Raw genomic sequence first — 18,753 nt, forward strand, 5'->3', positions numbered from 1 at the left:
ACCAGTGTTATTCCCATCGATCCCAGGACTAACCACCAAATGAAGTCATGCCAAACTTAAATCCTGAAGTTAATCAGACAACAGATGACAGAGGAAGTCAGATATTCTCAAAGCTTTCATGAACGAGTGTCACTTTAGGGAACCAGGCTATAGTTGTGATGTGTGCACTATTCCTCTGCAGGAATAGTGCACACATCAAAAAATTAAAAAAAATACAAAATCTGGAAACCAATCATTTATTTATTAACCATTAAGCTGCCAGAAAGATTCCCTGACAGTGTGTGAATGGGGTGCAGTTTGTCACAGTAGCCAAGCAAAGTAGTAAACGTAGACCAGGGGTGTCAAACTCAAATACACAGTGGGCCAAAATTCAAAACTGGAACAAAGTCGCAGGCTAACGTTAATATTTATTGAAATATATTTATTCCTCCAGATATAAGAATGAATCTTTTCTTATGGACTCAAACACGTTTTGCTGAAAAACTGAATATGGAACAAGCAAAGCTTAATACTAAACAATATATATATTAGCTGTATAATACCAGTAGGCCAGCTCTGATAGTAATTTGGTATGGCTTCGCGGGCCAAATGTAAGTAGGCTGCGGGCCAAATTTGGCCCGCGGGCCAGAGTTTGACACCTATGACGTAGACATTGGCAACTGCCCTAATTTCATATCATGCCTGTGATGGACTAAATAGGCCGTTACTGTCAGTCTGTAATGTGTTAAATTTGCTTTTTTTTTACGCTTCAAAATGTAAGTTGTACTTTTGGTTTATGTTTTTATGTTTCAGTTCATAGGATGGTTTAGTCTTTTGGCCTTTTTCAGTTGATTTAACTATTTTTGAGGAACAAGTCAGGCTCCAATTAAAAGTACAAAATGTTTTTTCTTGTCGCTGTACATGCCAGAGAGGGGTTGTCATGGAAATTCCTTTGTTTTTGGTTTTTGTTAAGAATGCAAAGCTGTGACACCAGGAGTGTAGTGGGTTGCTGGGTTGAGCTTCATGTTAGCACAGATACAGGAGAGAATCATCAGTGTAATCAAACAGTAGCAATGCCATGTTATTCATACATATCCAAAGCAAAGGAATTATAGTGCTACCCAGCCCTACCTTTCTCTTATCAAAAAATAAAGAGGGGGTGTTTTTGTGCTTACTGAAGTTAATCGAATGTTATTGGAGAGGTTTATAGCAACTCAGAAAAAATAAGCGACTTAAAAAATACTTCTTTTAATGAATGAATGCATAGGTGAACAAATCAGCATCACAATGTGTCATTAAGAGGGAGGCCTACGGTTAAGGGTTGTTTTACAAGCCTCTAAAGACTACAGAGAACAGATGGTCCATACAAATTTGCTGAACACATATCCTATGTACCCATAGCTGCAATATATTGTGTTGTAAATCATTCATGTGCTAAATAGATGGGTTAAAGCAAAGCATTATTAAATAATCCTAAGTGAACTTTCATGCCTCTGTGAACAATGAAGTGAAACACCTTTCATCTTGTTGGTTGGGTTTGAAATTAATATCTAGTTTTTCCAGCGAGAGAATGGATCGTGGTAAATTCTGCTGACACGCATCATTTCTCATGAGATCCAGCACCTGTTTCTGCTGTCAGGCGCTCTCACATCAGTGTCTCGTCTTCTTGGCCATGTTCCAGTTTTGTTCGCCTTAACGTGAAAAATTGGGAAATAACTTGATACGGGGAGGGAGAGAGAAAATGTATCCGCTTGTAAACAATCTACTTCATATACAGCTAAAGAGCAACCATTCATGCAGTAAAGGAATCTACGGTACATGAAACCCACTGAAACCCTGTTTAAAGTGTGATAGCTCCACTTTTTCCACATCATTACTTTTCTGGCATCAGCCATCAAAACATTTTAGCTTGTCAAGATATCAAAATGCCACACCGCTGTCAGAATACATTTCAAGCGTGAGAAATTTTCATTTCATGCCGACTGCAGTAATGCAATTAAGTAAACACCCCTGGCTAATCAAGTTACTAAAATACACCCACGTCAGGGCGATGTTTATATGAGAGACAAATTGAGATGATCGGCAAACCGACAAGACATTTGTTTGTGGAGTGCTGGAATAAGTGCAGCGGGGGAATATGCAGTTTGATTACTGCAGATGATGTTGAGGAATTGCAAACATGGTTATTATAGGTAATTTGAATTGCAATCAGGCAAAAGGCAAAAATATACTTAAATCTCGTCAACTTGTAATTGAAACCCGATATGATGAAGAATTTTGCATTTATATCACGGTGCTTTATAATTGTGGATTCTAATAAGGACAACATTAACATAATGAAGAGTTTTATTCCTAAAAACAAGCAAAAAAGTGTTTTTTCATTTGTAAATAGGGTCTCCATGTATTACATTCATAAACCACTACCAACATTATCAACATCCACAAGTAAAGTATGGCAGGATGGGGATTTTAACAAAAGGTCTAGGGTTAAGTCTAGGGGCTCTGCACTATAGCAATACCTTTTTAGGGCGCCTGTCTGTATTGGTGACCTTGAACCCTTTCTCTGGCACCTGCCTAGAGTGTGTTTACTTGTTTTTGCAGTCAGATGAAAGTCAGAAAGCTGAGCCATAGGAAAAAGATTAGGAAGTATCCTATGAGAGGATGAACAGAATATTTGTCTGAACTATGTTCAAATGCTCCCAGTGGAAGGATAGTCTCAGAATATGAGGTGGAAAACCGTGTGATTGCCCCAGTTCTGCTTAGTACCGAGTTAACGCAGTAAATTATTCTACAACTTACATCTTAGTCTCCTCAAGAATTCTTTTTACACTGAAGAAACCTGGTTTCATCAGAGTTTACATAACAGGACAGCGTGTTTCTACTCTGAGGTAAAAGACAGGGCAAAAGAATCTGAAAGTCAAGGTGACTGATTGCGTATGTGTTTTTACGACTTTAAACCTAGTTTTTTTCTGCTCTATCGGTGCATCATTTTTATGCTTCAAGTCATGCCTGCACGTCAGAGGGATTCTAATTTCAGTTTCACCTCTCAGTTGAACTACATTTTCAAGTTCAAGCCTACTTGAAGTTGGACTCCTAGGTATCTTTTATTGCCTCAGATTATTTATTTATTTTCTTAAGATGCAGCACAGTAAGAGCTAGCCTAATGTCTTAGGTACATGCAATGCCTACATCAGTGGTTCTGGTGTTATGGATTGAAAAATAGAAACTAAGTGTGGTTACTTATCTGTAGAGAGTATTTCACCTTGTGCCTGATAAAACAGTGTCAGTTGAGGGGTTTTATCATAAAATCCAAAAAGGCTTCTTGCAAAGGTTTACAATCCCTCTGAGCACTGTTAGCCTCAGGTGAACATCTGTGATATTACAAAGGCTTCACTGGCTCTTTAGGACAACATATAGAGCTGGGTGCGAGCTCTGATAGTGTGAGAGTTTCTTTTGTTGGAAAAATCACAGTGGCACAAAGTGTGACATTACTAGGCTTGTTTAGAAAAACTCATTTGGGTTGTGCTGAAAAAACATGAAAATTGCCCAATCCTGGCTGGTTGTCAGATTAAAAATATTTTTAAGATGCAAATTAGTTTGGGCAAATTTGTGCAGCTTACCTCCCCCAATCAATTCCAAAAGTCACACTAAACAACTCTTTTTCAAGACATGATTATAATGGAAATGGAAATCCATCAGTAGGAATAAAAAGCACACAATGTAAAGGAGTTTTGTTCTGAAGACTCACAGTTTAGAGCCCATACTCAGTTCCACTGTTGTATTCAATGACCCAATGAAATTAAAAAATGTATCATTTAAAATACCTTTCAACCCCAGGTAGGCCAAGTATGGAGACAAGTAAGATAACATACATATATGTACAGTGTTATCTTCATTTTACATGCAAAAAAAGTATGTGTGGCTCCCAGTGTTTTCTTTTCCATGGAAACTGGGTCTAAATGGCTTTTTGGGTGTTAAAGGTTGCCAACCCTTGCCCTAGAGTATGGAGGAATCTGTCCCTAAAAGATGTCACCTTTTTTAATGAATAAAGATTGTTAATGTCAATATCTATTCAGCCAATCACATGACAGCAGCAATGTTTATTTGGGTAATCATGTCGACATGATGAAGACAGCCTGCTGGATTTCAACACGAGCATCAGAATGAGGTATAATGTGATTAAAGTGACTTTGGATGCGGCATGCTTGTTGGTGCTAGAAAGACTGGTGTGAATATGTCACAAATTGCTGATTTACTGCTGATCTGCTGGGCCGCAGCACCCACCCGGTCACTCCTGTCAGATCAGAACAGGAAATTGTGGCCACAATTCACACAGGCTCAACAAACCTTGACAACAGAAGATTAGAAAAACATTCAGCAATTGGATGAGTCTCGATTTCTGCTGTAACTTTCGAATGGTAAGGTCAGAAATTGTTGTAAACAACATGAAATCATAAAATTCAACCTGCCTGTATTGACGGATTAGGTTTGTGATGGTGATATTTTTTTAGCACTTTAGTACCAACTGAGCATCGTTTAAATGCCACAGCCTACCTGAGTACCATGTCCTTACTGACCACAGGGCTGCTTCCACCACAATAACACAGCACGTCACAAAGCTCAAATCATCTCAAACTGGTTTCTTGAACATCACAATGAGTTCACTGTACTCGGATGGCCTCCACTGTCACCAGTTCTCAATGGGATGGATTCAAGTCGCATCAGGTTGGTATCATGGAGGTGAAGCCAGCAAATATGCAGCAGCTCTGTGATGCGTTTCCAGCACCTTTTTAAATCAGTGTGGTCACAGATATAAGGCAGTTTGAAGCAAAAAGTATTAGATAGATAGATGGATGGATGGTGTGTTCAGATTTTAAAATTCTCAGCACAATTTCTACCAGGGGTTTATATCAATCATTGCCTCAGCATTTTTTTTTAAAATTTGAAATTCTTGCTGCAGTCTGTCACTGGCTGTTTCTGTCTGGAACACATAAAATGAGCTATCCTACGGCTGAATCTTAGAATAAACAATCCAGCGTACCAGAGTAACTGGGATGCCAAAGCTTAGTATTATACAGATGTGGCTAAATTAGCTGTGTTTTTTGCAACTTTTCTCATTTAAATAATTAATGACTTTTTTAATAAACAAAAGAGTCAAAGCCTCAGCAAACAAGACCAACTTATAATAGCCGCAGCAGTCAGCCTGCACATGCACCTCTCACTGAAGCACATATAAAAGGCATTTTGTGCTGCTCTCTTTTGCTGCCACAATGCTGACCTGAAAGCTTTTCCTTGTTGATGCTGCTGGTGCTGTGCATGCAGCATTTCAATAACCCAACCTCGACTCCAGTATCCACCTGTGAGGCTCAGAGTCAGTGCTCCTGAGAAGTTATTATTTTTTCATCATTATCTGTTTGATTGTGACGAGTCACAATGGCAAAGGCGTGACGTCAGTGCAAACACTGTGTGCACTCTCTGTTTAGACACAGCAGGCTTTCTGAACTATAGTGAAGGAAATGCAGCAGCTAAAAGGTGATAAGACCTCAGGAAAAAGGATCAGAATAAATCTGTGATGTAAAACTGTTACGGACAGATTGAAGGCACTGGATGACAGCTTCAGAACAATGCTTCTGTTTGCTGTCAATAGCTGCAGGCAAAAGGCTTTAAGAGATATTCAGCTGCACATCAGAATAGTTTCACATGGTTTTTTAGAACATCAACACTGAAACCAGGCAACAGAGGAATGCCTATATATCAGCTGAATTTCATTGTGCAGCATCTTGTATTAACTCCTAATGCCATGATTGAAGCTGTTAAAGTATCATCCTTCAAAGCCTTGATTCCACTGCTCCGCTGCTTTCTGAGAGTGGCATTGATTGTCTACTCGTTTGCCAAGTTTGCCAAGTGTTAATCAGGAACTGATTAGAAGCAGTGGATGGAAAAGAGCTGGGGCTGTATTTGATTTGCCTCAGCTAAGGACAGAGATTAGTCACTTAAAGGGGCTTGCCACCCGCTTTAATAATTAACATATGTCATCACTGCTTCCCTGGACACAAGAAAAACTCCGTCAGCAGCTTTAAATGTGAGGCCTGCGTGTCCTGGTTGCTGGCTTTCGTGCTTGAGAAGAAGGTTGCCTAAAATATTGAGCAATCTGTCCCGAGGCACAGACAAAACGTAAGCCGATTCTTCAGAAGGACAGCATCTCCCTATAAACCCTTTTCGAAATGCAGTGTAACGCTTTGATTTAAGCTCATATTCCAGGGGAAGCAAGTTCTTCTGGAGTCAAAAGAAATGCCCTGGAAAACCTGACTTTGGCTCATTTGGACTCCCTTTTCAGAAGGATAAAATGGAAGTATTTGGAGTAAACAAGCCTTTGCCAGTGAGTTTAGGGGGAGTCGATAGGTGAGGAAGGAAGAAATACTGTGGGACATTTAGGCACATGCCAACAATGCAGAGACCAACAGGTTACTAAATCACACCGAGATGAAACAATTGAAACATAACTAATAGAACCTGCATTTGGGATGGTCCTGAGGTATGAAGCTACTAGAGTCAGTATGACTTCCAGATTTCAAGTCCACAGCTTATACTTTGATCAGTGAAGCTGAAATTCTTCTTTTTTTGAATAAGTAATGTCATTGTGGAAGATAAAGTAGGGCATTTTTTATGCAGTTTGGCATCTTAGAGTGAAATAACGTGGCCATAGGAAATCCCTGGGGACTTTTATCATTGATCTTTCCTCCTTTTTTATTAGTGCCTTTATCATTTTTTTTTTTTTTTGCATTCTGACTCTGTCTTCCCCCTCATGGCACAGGTAATGGATATCCACTGTTTGGATGGAGCAAGTGAATTGAGGCATTTCTCTTGTCATTATTTCCCCTCCTCTGAAATCCCTGACTTGTATTTCTTTCTCCTGGGCTGTTACTGATGGAAAGCTTCTTTTCTTTGCTTGCTGTATTGCCTGCATCATCCAGAGTCCAGCAGTCATATAACCACTTCATCTTCCCCACAGTGTATTTGCGTTGCACACATTCTAACCTGCGCTGTGCCCTTTTGGCTCATTCTCTCTCCCTCTTTTCCCATGTTTACTTTTTCCTGTACCCACTATCTTGCTTGCCTTCATCTCGCTTCTCTTTTTCAAATCCACATCTTTCTGTCTCATCTTGTGTCTGCTCTCCTCCCAATATACATCTCTTATCTCTCCTTGTATTGCTGCCATATAAATTATTGATGGCCCATCCTTGACTCGACTGGTGTAGTCAAAGGGCGACCCAAGTACCGAGGACAACATCAATACTAGCTAAAAGTGCAGCTGTGGCTTGTGCACTCTCTGCTTGACTAACTTTAACCAGAGTCTCTCTTTACTAATGACCTACTTAGAAAAAAAAAATGCTAATTTGAATAAAAAGTTTCCTCTTTTTCTTTCCCCTCTCTTTTTATTTTAATTTGCAGCTCTTCAGATGACTCACAGCTCACTTCAGTCCACTCAAATGGGACATAAAGGCCCCGTGCGCTGGATTCTTACATCACTTTAGACATTGTTGTTGTGATGTCATGTTGTAGCTCGTGGCACCAGTTTATTTAGAAATCAGCGCTTCTTTATTGTTGCAAGAAATTACATCTGTTGTCATTTTTCTTTTCATTCAGAATTCTCTTTCATCTTCATATCTTTGAGGCATCCGAATTACGATTTTTTTTTTTTACGTGTTTACGGATCCTAATGTGGCGTCTAATTGTGACAGAGCAATGTCATTTGCAGAGAAGGATGCCACCAATTATTAAGGAAACACCCAAATGAACAATATTAGGAAACTGCCTGTTCAAAAAAAATAAATCAGAAATAAGAGAATCAGTCATTTTAAGTGGCACATCTCACTGAACTCCTTTGTTGACATTCTTAATGTTTTCTTACTTCATCGCTTCTGGTTATCAGAGCATTTATTGTCAGCAACTTGGTACAGTTAGAGTTGCTGTTTTTGTCATTTTGATTATTTTTTATTTAAAAATGCAGTAACAATACTGTAAGGTGTGTATATACACACAGTATATATGGCAGGTATTCTCTTAGAGAGTACACGAAATGAAAAACAGAATAGACAACAATATTGTAAGCTTGTCAGAGGTAGTGCTGTGCTTCTGGTGAATAGGCTTCTTATTTTTATTGCTGATCAAACAGAGCGGGTAAGACAGGCCTAGTTGCTGGCAGACCTTTCTCAGATTCAGACTGGGACTTTAAGCGAATCCTGATGTTTTTAGACACAAATTATTTTGTTATCCTGATAAATAAACGCTGTCTGTTACAGATTAGCAGGACTGATAACGTTTGCTGCCTAGCTGCATCATACATACCCATAGATGGTATCAAAGGTCAATGTTGCTATCGTGATATCACCCAGGTTTGAAGACATGCGCCTACATCAATGGTTTCTACCATGCTTTTTTAAGATAAAATGCAGGTTTAAGATTTTTCTGCAATGGATCCACGTGTTTTTTACTGTCTGACGTCTGCAGTGGTGCTGTGTAAAGTTGTGCGTCAACTGGAGGAGGTGAAGACAACACTGTTGGTACTTATATATATATATATATATTACAAATTTTGCTCTAATTCTTGTATTTTGGTAGTATTTCTTAGTATGTGAATATCAGTATTTAAAAAAAAACTACTATGTACTTCCTGGGTGACGCGCTTAAAGGCTAGAGAAACGGACCATTGGCCCTGGAAACTAAAGAAAATGATTGATGTAAATATTATTGCACACCTGTGGTGAGCGAAGCTATAATTGGTCTGTTGGTATATTTGTATCGCTACACCTCGAAGAAGGCGCGACTGATATCCATTGTGTATTTTTATGTCTTTATCCCTGTGAAATATAAGCCTTTTATTCCTTTTTTTAAATAATGTTATTTTATGTCTTTTTCTTTTGCTTATAACTGTTCCCACTTTTCTTTTTTGTTGCCGTGTGAATCATTCTGTTATTTTCTTATCATCAACTGAAAGCTGTGGTCTTCAAGAAATGCTGCAAAAATCCAAAAGAACAGTGTGGTATCTGCTACCAGGAAGTCAAACATCGTAGCCTCAAAAACGCTCATGTTACATAGAGGTTTGGAGGAGACCAAAGCAGAGCAAAAAATAAAGGGAGAAATTTGATTCATTTCAACTATGTGAAACAGCCGTTTCTCTGTCCTCTCCAAATAAATGATAAAGTAGAATAAATCAGGAGGCCTAGAAACAGAATTATTAATTCTTGGCAACAATAATTCAGGCCTTTAGGTTTGTCAGATTGTTGTCAGATTTTCTCCTTTCTAGTGTCCCTGTTTTGCTTTTAACACTTCTGTACTTTCAGAGCAATTCTTAGGTTATTGAGTTAGAAGGAGCAGTTCCTTTCTGGTAGTGTCTTTTTGAGGTCTTCTGTTACTACTTCTCAGAACTAGGGCATCCTGTGTGCTCTGCAGGGGTAAAATGTTAAATGTAAAGGTTTACTCTGTTTTTCTCTGTTGGTTTGCTGTTCTCTTTTTCTGAGATTTCCACTTGTATGAGAGGTCAGCAGTAAAGTTCACTTGTCTGATGAGGACACATCGAATGCTGGCTGAATGAGAGAGGCCAGATGGAAAATGCATGTTGTGAAACCAAACGTTTCCAGTTAAGTTCTGCCACACAACATAATGCAGACTCCAAAAAACAAAAAAAGATGCAGTTTACTGCATGACAGGAGCAAGTAACTAAGCATGGGCTGCTTTCCCCATTTAATTTGTGAAGATGCCACAATTATAAGTATTATAAAAATGCACTTCACTTCTGTGATTGTCATTGTTGTCCCCATGGTAACAGATAATGGTTATGTGTTAAGGGGTCCAAAAGATCATACCAAGAAACAGCTGGGACTATTTGTGAGTGCAGCACTCACTTGAAAATAATATTAAAAAATAAATTAATTAAAAAAAAAAAAAGAAAGTAATTATTTTTGGTAAAGTATCTTGTTGGCACTCGGGGATTTGGTATATACTCACCACCCCCACACAAAGCTGCGTGTGACAGATTTACTGAGCAAAATTTCGCTGTGAATATATTAAGCTGTCACCATTAACCGTGTTTTACTGTTTATGCACAGTGTCCTTTCACTTTGAGCTGATTTATTTATTTTTTGGCCACAACATTAGCCTCTTTGTGTTTTACTACATTCTGAAAATAGCATCTGTGTCGATGTTAGGAGTGACTGTAAATGACAATGACAAGATTATAAGCAAAACACATGGTTCATTGCTCCGGAGGTAGTGGCACATTTTTCCCCCCCACAGCCACTAGCCTGATAAAACAGCTTCACACAGTCATCAGCCAAGCAGGCATTAATGACCTTTAATGAATCCTCGAATATAGGATCTGTATTTGATTATGATGACATTCAGCTTTATTAAATTAGTTTCAGACAGTATTTAAGGAGAAAACCAGCCACTAAATGCAGCTGTATGAAGGCACAGCGTTAAATGACTGACGTATGGCCCTTATCTATTTTGCCATCAATTTAAAATAACTTTCTTCTCGTGGAAATGTCAAACTGGAGAGAGCAAAATATTCTCATATTTGATATAATAACACGCAGAAAGCCAGAAGAGCTATGGAGCAAAGCACATTGAGCATTTAAATGTCGTTTGGTCAAATGAAGGCCGTGTTCACTGAGTATCTGAGTGCTTTGAGTCAGGCTTGATGTAAGGGTTATGTGTCTGGAGCAAAGCAGATGCTAAAAGGCTACTGTGTAGGAAAGCACGAGGTCAGTGGAGATCAATGTGATTGATGTTTGATGGGGTCCACCATCTAAATGTGTAAATAAGGCTGAGCGGCTTAGGAGTTTTTGTTTGCCCGCTGTGTGTATAGCACACATGCTCTCTTTTTTTCTTTAGATTTTATGAACTTCAAAGGCTTGAGGGTATTTAATCATGTTTACCTCTGTGACTGTGTTCACGCCCCCAGTTTGTTTTCTCTTGATTCAAAGCTCACTGCAAAAGCTGATTTTGTTCAGGGTTTTTATCTTGTTTGTTTAGGTTCACTCTGCTAAGCCAGACCTTCTAAACTAAACCCGCATGGAGCCTGTTTACCGAACATCGGCTCAGTGGTCTGCCATCCAAATCCAATCTAGTCCTCTCACTGCTGACCACAGTTTATCACTTTTAATATCGTGTGAAATATAGCCTGAGAGTGAGGATCTGACTGCAGCAGCTCAGTGCTCAAAGTTCATGTATCCAAACGATGTTTAGTGGTGATATTCCTTCAAAGCATGCAACTACCAACACCAGTCTTCCATAAACTATAATTTCCTATCATGTTTTCCCTTTAACCATGCAGCAGTTTAACCACTTTAACCAGTCCAATCAATATAGTGAACAAACAAGACTAGAAAACAAGTGGGATCATTCCAGCGGTCTCAGAAACTACAGCCACTGGTGTCTCAGAGATGTGCACCAGCTGTCCTCTCATATCAAAAATAATGAAGTTACAGCATTAGTTTGGTGGTTCTTACTTGCAGTAGTATGCCAATGTTTTTCTCTGCTGCAAAACAGTGGAGTTCTCCATCTGGGTTGGGACAGAGAGACATGCAGACTAAAAATGGAGCTAAGCTAAGAGACAAAGTTCTTGATTTATCAGTCAACAACGGTCTGATGCTCACCAAAAAAAGCAAATTATTCTCTAGTGTGACTCGGCTTAGCCTTAGAGATAGGCTGATAAGCACATCCGGAGAGACCTCAGAGTTGAGGTGCTGCTCATCTATGTCGAAAGGAGCCAGTTCAGGTGAAGTGCTCCCTTTGGATGTGCCTCCCTCCAGGCCAGATGATTATATGCCTCATCTGGGAATGCCTCAGAAAGTATTGCTGTGGAGGACGACTTCTGGAATACCCTGCTTAGCCTGCTGGCACCATCGTTTAAGATGACGGATGGATGGTTGTCGTGACAAATTTGAAGCTAAATCACAATGATTTCTTAAAATTAAACAAGTACTTTTTAGTGCCTAAATCTAACTTTTTTGACAGTCTAGGGGCTCATGAAAAAACAAAGAAACAAGCATACCAAAATACAGCAGGGGTGATCCATGTAGAAAATTAACCAAATTAACCTCCTACTTTCTACTTCGAACTGTCATACAGAAAGCAAAAGGCACGAGTTACGCAGGTGTGGCAGGTTGGGACAAGGAAAATATGACTGAATCCTTCGCAGATGGTAGCCATCTTGGCTCATAACGTAACCTGTGGTCATCAGTGAAGAGTCGGTCATTCATAAGCTGCGGCGTACTGTTGACCACTTTTGTAGGCTACGTCGTAGGCAGATGTTTAAGTTTAACTTGTGAGCACAGCACTCTTTTTGCCTTCAAATGAAACTCTTTAAAACAGTACAGCTTTTTCTTGACATTCAACATTCAACCCCCCAGTCAGTACCAGTCAGTTTTAGACAATGTGTTTTCATCCTATTAAATATTACCTTTTTTTTTTCCTCACTCCAAGGTGTTCGTTGGCACTGATGCCAGAAGGTACAACCATGGAAATATTGGTTGATAAGATAATAACCCCATTTTGTAGACCTTTTTAAGTCCACATTACACTGTTCCAAAAAATAGTAATGTCAAAGTATTTTACTGTATATTTTACAGTTTTGTACTGTCTTTCTAGAATATCATTAAAGTTACGTAAATAGACTGAGTTCACATTTCAAATGTAAATTAACGTTAAATCACTGTAATGCAATAAAACATCATTTTCATGATTATTAAATGTGTCTGTCTGTACATATGCATATTTAGATTGTTAAAATACATTCACAAATGTATCATGATTTCACAAATATCTGTCCGTTATTTGAAAGATTGAACTGTTGAATTCAAATGTAATTCTATGGAAAGGTATATAACATGATTCCTATAAGCTTGTGTTACATCACATAAGTACTGTTACGTTCTTAGTCTAGGCGTGTCTTGAACGCAACAAGAAGTTGGCCCACTCACACTCCACCCAAGCAAGAACCCAAACAACAATATCTTTTAAAGTGCTAAGCAGCCATTTATTTGCTTCAGCAGTGAGCAGTGCCAAAAATAACAAACAAAACTCCCTAATGGTCCCTACGCTTTCCTACACAAAATTAAAACCAAACAAAAGACAATTCACTTACCTAACTTTCTACATGAAAAACAGGAGAAAACGTAATCAACAAAAATGGCTTCTCACGCCTACTAGGCTGCTGCAGTGAACAATATATACACAAGGTGAACAAAATACTCAATCTAAAATGCTACTTTACAAATCTATTTACAGCTATTTACAAAACTAAGATACCAACACCAGACACATACACACACACGGTTATACTTGCAACTCACTCTGCACAGACACTCTATCAAAAAAACCGAATCAAAAGCTCATGCTATTTGGTGGATGGTGGAGGCTAGTAGAGAGGGGGAGATCACAACAATGACAAACTGAAACACAGGGCTTAAATACATAGAGGGAGCAATCAGGGAATGGACAACAGGAGGGAAACACAGCTGGGGCAAATCAGAACTGACGAGACAAGGAAGCGTAAACTGAACACACTGAGATAAGACAGACCTTCAAAGTAAAACAGGAAACACATAACAGTCACGCCTAAAACAAAACACTGACAACATTGGATCGTAACAGTACTATTTAGGGCGATCGTGGCTCAAGAGTTGGCAGTTCGCCTTGTGATCAGAAGGTTGCCGGTTCGAGCCCCGGCTCGGACACTCTCTGTATTGTGTCCGTGGTCAAGACTCTTCACCTACTGGTGATGGCCAGAGGGGCCGATGGTGCGATATGGCAGCCTCGCCTCTGTCCCGGGGCATGCAATCCATTATTATTTAAACCAACTGTATATGTATGTACATTTACGTATTATGATTCATATTGCCACATTCATTGACCTTGTTTATAGGTAATTGTCATTGTTTGATCACGTTAAAATGTTCCTAATTTACTGTCTAAAAGCACTTGGAAAAGGCAGAATCCCATGTAAAATTAGGGCAACAAACTGTATTGTCATTACTGGAAATAACCGTATTTTTATGAGGAAGTTATTTTCTGTTATTTTACGGTAGTATTTTGGTGCCCCAGCTGCCGGAATATTACCGTTTTTTTTAACAGTGTAGGTTGTAGGAGTGATAGGCGTTGCAGGTTTATCACCTACTAAACAATGATTCTTATCTTGTTTGAGAATCTAAACCTAAATCTAAGTAGCTTTAATCAGCTGATTAAGTTTAGGTCTGGTGTTTGGTTTGGAAAAACATTGCGGTTTAGGTTAAAATGCATCACTTCACACCAGTAATCCTTCCCATTTATTAAGGGTTTTACTTTACAATACCAAAGGACGCCTTATGTGTAATTTTACCACACCACTCACATACGCAGTAGCTGAGAATTCACTGAGTATTTCCGTGCTGTAAGGTTTCAGTATGTATGTATGTATGTAGGTGGACTGCTAATTATAGCTGTGTTATTTTACTATACTTGTTGCCTTTATAACTGGGACAAAGACACATTCGTGCATTGATGAAAGAACGGAGCTTCTCTTCTCTATTTTAAGTATGTTTAATTATAGAAAACCTGCGATAAACAATAGAACAATATATATTCATAAAAAAAACTTTCAGTACTGTCTTTCGTCAAGTCAAAATCAAAATATATGGTATCAAAAACACTCTGTTCTGGTTCACTCCTGACAGATTGTGCTTTTCCCAAATGAGAACTGAGAGTCTGTGGTTATGTTGCCACTTGAGTTTAAATCACATTTGTCCTCTGCTGATGAAAATGGAAACGAGCTGCTCTGAAATGTATAGAGAAGATGTCCTTTATAACATCTCACCCACACAGTAGCAAAAAGTAGTTTTGTTAAAGTAAATTGTCCTATTGTCCTGCCTTAAATAACCGCGTTTCCTGTCCTGTGTTCTCAGATTGACCACTACGCCCAAAGAGATCTGAAGAAGGGCCTGCAGCTCTTTGGCACAGAGGGCAACGTGGGTTTGACCAACGCCTGGATGATTGTACAAACTGATGTAAGTTGTGAGATCACCGGAGGGAGTAGGCGATGCTTTGGGATGCATCTATTTCAGATTTAACTGCTTTAAAAGAAATAATATAACTGTGCCGATAATAGTAAATACAACAACACAAGCTTGAATCTGTGACATTTTGACTGCATTATTCATTGTTATAGTACTTATCTTTGCTATTGGAAGAGTTTCACTGTTTCTTTTTCTTGTTTTGTTTTGGGGGATTTTGTGCCACTGGGATCACGTTAAATTATAAGTGAATAGTGAAATGCGGAAACACCATTTCGTTTTACATTTCCCCTTTCAGGGTAATATACGAATAAAATACTGCAATCCTTTTAGCATTAATAGGATCTGGACATTTATAAGTCGGCTAATAAAAGAAACACCACCAATCTGAGAAATGGCACCAGAAGACGTGTCTTGAAATGACTCTACTGACAGTAATAAACACTTAAAGCGTTCCTGGTTTAAATGCTCTGGTAAAATGTTTTCAGAGAGATTAATGCAAGCATCATAGACTCTCGGAGGTAATCTTTGTCTCCAGCTCTCACTTTGATGTGCATTTTCCTGTTGCAGTATTTATATATATATGGTTTTTTCCATCTATATTTCTCTGCAAAGAAAACACAATGTGAAAAACACAGATTTGGAATTAAGGATTGCAGAGGACGGATGCTGCTGTTAGAAAATGCGTTTGGGAGACATCAAATGATAGATCGGAGACTTCGGGGCTCTTTGGACCTTCTTTTTTTTACATCACAGATCCTGTGTTATGGCTTGTAGTTTTGTTCCATTAGTAAATGTGCGGTGCATGCTGGTTGTTTGGCTCTGCTCTGTGTTGGTGTGTATACGTGTGTCTAGTGCGTGTTTACCTGTGTATGTGTGTGTGTATGGTGACTGATAAGACATAAATGATGACAAAGAAATCTATTGCTATGCAAATACTGTATGCAAATCTAGGTGTGTATATACGTGTAGGTGTAAATGCGCACATTTGATTTTCTTCCTGCACGCTGGATCATGCCATAAGAAGAATCTGCCTGAATGAACCGCTGCCTGAAAATGCTAGAGCACGAGCGTGAACGTGCATTTCCCCCCACACACACACCTTTGTCAGATCAGTGCCGCTGTGTGTATGTATGGGTCTCCACAGAGTCTGGCTGAGATGAAGATCATTATACGGCAGCTCTCATTCTGTCACTCCCTCCCAAGCCTCTTACATATATGCTGACTCACTGAATGGATAATGCAGCAGATGTCCCTGGAGCAAAGTTCACCCTGAATATTATTAATGGCCACCTATGGAGCTATGTATGCATGCATGTAGACGCAGATCTACCTTAGACGGAGCAGGAAAGAGCTCCAAAAGGCACTAAATGAATCCTCGGTACAATAAATCTGTACTGGCTGCGCACATTTGGTCGTTAACTTTCCAAGGTGATAACATCTGAATATTCTGACTGTGTGTTCTGACCGAAGTTTACATCTTTATTTCCCAGCTCTCTCTGGTGATTTGAATTCTGTAGTTCCTCATGTTAGTGCTTCCATTGTTTAAGGAAGTGAGTAAGTTTTAAATTAACACAAAATCCCCAACTGTGCCCACGCAGACAGCATTATTCCCCTGTGGAATTTAAGTCCACCAGATGAAAAAAAAATCTCTTTCAGAGGCATTTAATCTTTTCAACTACACTGATGAAATGAATTGTGGTGAAAGCCACGATGCCTTATATAAAAAAATCTATACCAATCTCAAAGCGGGGAAATATTTATTTAAAAGAAAAGTGGGGCGAGTTAGAAAGTTATTTTAAGGCTTTGAGATGGCTGCAGCTCAATATCAGGAGGATGAGGTGTTTTATATGCTCAGCACATATCGGTTATTTTACCCAAGGAATCTTAATTCGTGCGAGGTAAACAGCTTTCGTGCCCATCACTGGAGGATGTATATTTCTTTTGCCGTGAATTAGGATTTCAGTGTGATGATAACGAAAGGTCAGACTCTGAAGGCTCATTGTTTTTCTCCCGGCGCAGTTTCGTTGCTGTGGAGTGACCAACCACACAGACTGGTTTGAGGTTTACAATGCCAGCCGCGTGCCAGACTCCTGCTGCCTGGAGTACAGCGACAACTGTGGCCTGGACAACCCGGGAACATGGTGGACAGCGGTGAGTTCAGACATATAAACCCAAGTATACAACAACTTCAAATTGTGCTAGTGATATTCCTTCTTTTGTGGTGTTTTTTTTCCACAATTTTATTTTTGCAGAGGATATATTTAGTTTGCTAAACCCATCCTCAAACATATTTGGTGTGTAAAGAGTCAGCGCAGCCACGTATCATTTTAATCAGAAAAATTTTAAAAATTTAAGACGAATTAAATGTAGTGTTGTAAACTTGAAAATTGGAAAACTTGAGAGCATTGCAGCCTACTGTTAGATAATGATGGAGATGGTATTAATGATAGAGGTTTTGCTTAACTCAGAGGAGCAATTACGTGTCACAGTTCTCTGATTCAGGTAAATATCTAGTCAATATCCTACTTTGGCAATAGTCTTAACATCAAAACGTTATTAAGCATATGTAATGTGTAATTTTCTTAGTTATAATAAGAGTACCTCCAGTATTTTCCTCTGTTTGGACCGAGCAGTCTACTGATACTTTTGTTTTTGTGGCACAACTTATCATATTCGTTCAATCCAACATGGACGCTGACTGAAAACGACTTTTCCTTCATCTATGTGACTGTGAATTTCACATTAAAAAGGGTTCTACATGCTTTCTTTTACAGCATTTTGTAATACACCATGCCGAATTTGCAGGGGGGGGTTTATAGTGTGTGCTCAAAATTGAGTCTTTGCAGGACTGTGCAGGCCTTTTTCTTCACATTTTACCTAGCCAGTACTTTTTTTTTTTTTTCATGCATCTCTCCCAAATTACAGATTCTGATTCATTTTGATGGTAAGAAAGACCAATGAAAATGTCAGGCTTTTGTCTCTAATAGTTTTTGATACATTCATTTTCAAAAAAAAAAGAAAAAAAATTGGGTCGACGGACATTTTTCAAACCAAATATATCTTGAAAATATTTGATATATGAAACTAAAACTTCACAGCTACCATCATAAATGTTCAAATGTTCTGCTGTAAAATTGTTATCCAAATCGGCGATTGTCGAGCAGAAGGCTTGGTTGATTTGAGACAAAATGACTCTACTAGATTATATTTACATGATTCATCGTTCTAAATAATCATTAATGACCTTATACTAAGGCTCGGTTCATTTGCTCTCTGAGACAAACTACTTTAGCTTCTCTCACTCAACCTTAAAAGTGGCTGTTTTCTAATTGGCTGCCCCTCACAAACAGAAGGTTTGAACAACAGGCTTCTGTGCTCACCGACATACAGAGTCAAGACTAGACAGAACTGTCTGGAACCGAGAGTGTAGAGCAGCCTGAGCGTCCCCATGTATGTATATATAGTATATGTGACAGAAAATAAGGACAAGCATAATAAGCCTCTTTCATGATGCCTCTGAGCTCACATTTACTAAAATGTCTAAAAGTTCAATCCATATAAAGCTGGTTTTGCATCCAATCAGAAATCTTGCCTACGCTTGATTATCCAAGCATACCAAGTACTTGGTAAGTAATTGTAATTTATGATGTTAACGGGCAATTCTTTGCTTGATCTCGAATCTGAAATCAATTCAGGACCACAATCAACATCTAATTCA

The 18,753-nt window shown here is 38.9% G+C and overlaps 1 protein-coding gene across 4 annotated transcripts in view; it reads left to right on the forward strand.

Annotated features, from left to right (window-relative positions):
- tspan4a (tetraspanin 4a) overlaps positions 1-18,753 on the forward strand; it is a 180,528-nt gene that overhangs the window by 134,688 nt on the left and 27,087 nt on the right. For all 4 annotated transcript variants that reach the window (XM_084945561.1, XM_084945641.1, XM_084945394.1 and 1 more), the window contains 2 exons: positions 14,925-15,026; positions 17,055-17,186. In XM_084945561.1, the coding sequence (XP_084801687.1) occupies positions 14,925-15,026; positions 17,055-17,186 (234 nt within the window). The remainder of the gene's footprint in view (positions 1-14,924; positions 15,027-17,054; positions 17,187-18,753) is intronic.

This window comes from Perissodus microlepis, chromosome 1 (genome assembly GCF_051167445.1).
Source record: "Perissodus microlepis isolate ML-2025 ecotype Zambia chromosome 1, ASM5116744v1, whole genome shotgun sequence".
In the NCBI taxonomy this organism is placed as follows: Eukaryota; Metazoa; Chordata; class Actinopteri; order Cichliformes; family Cichlidae; genus Perissodus; species Perissodus microlepis.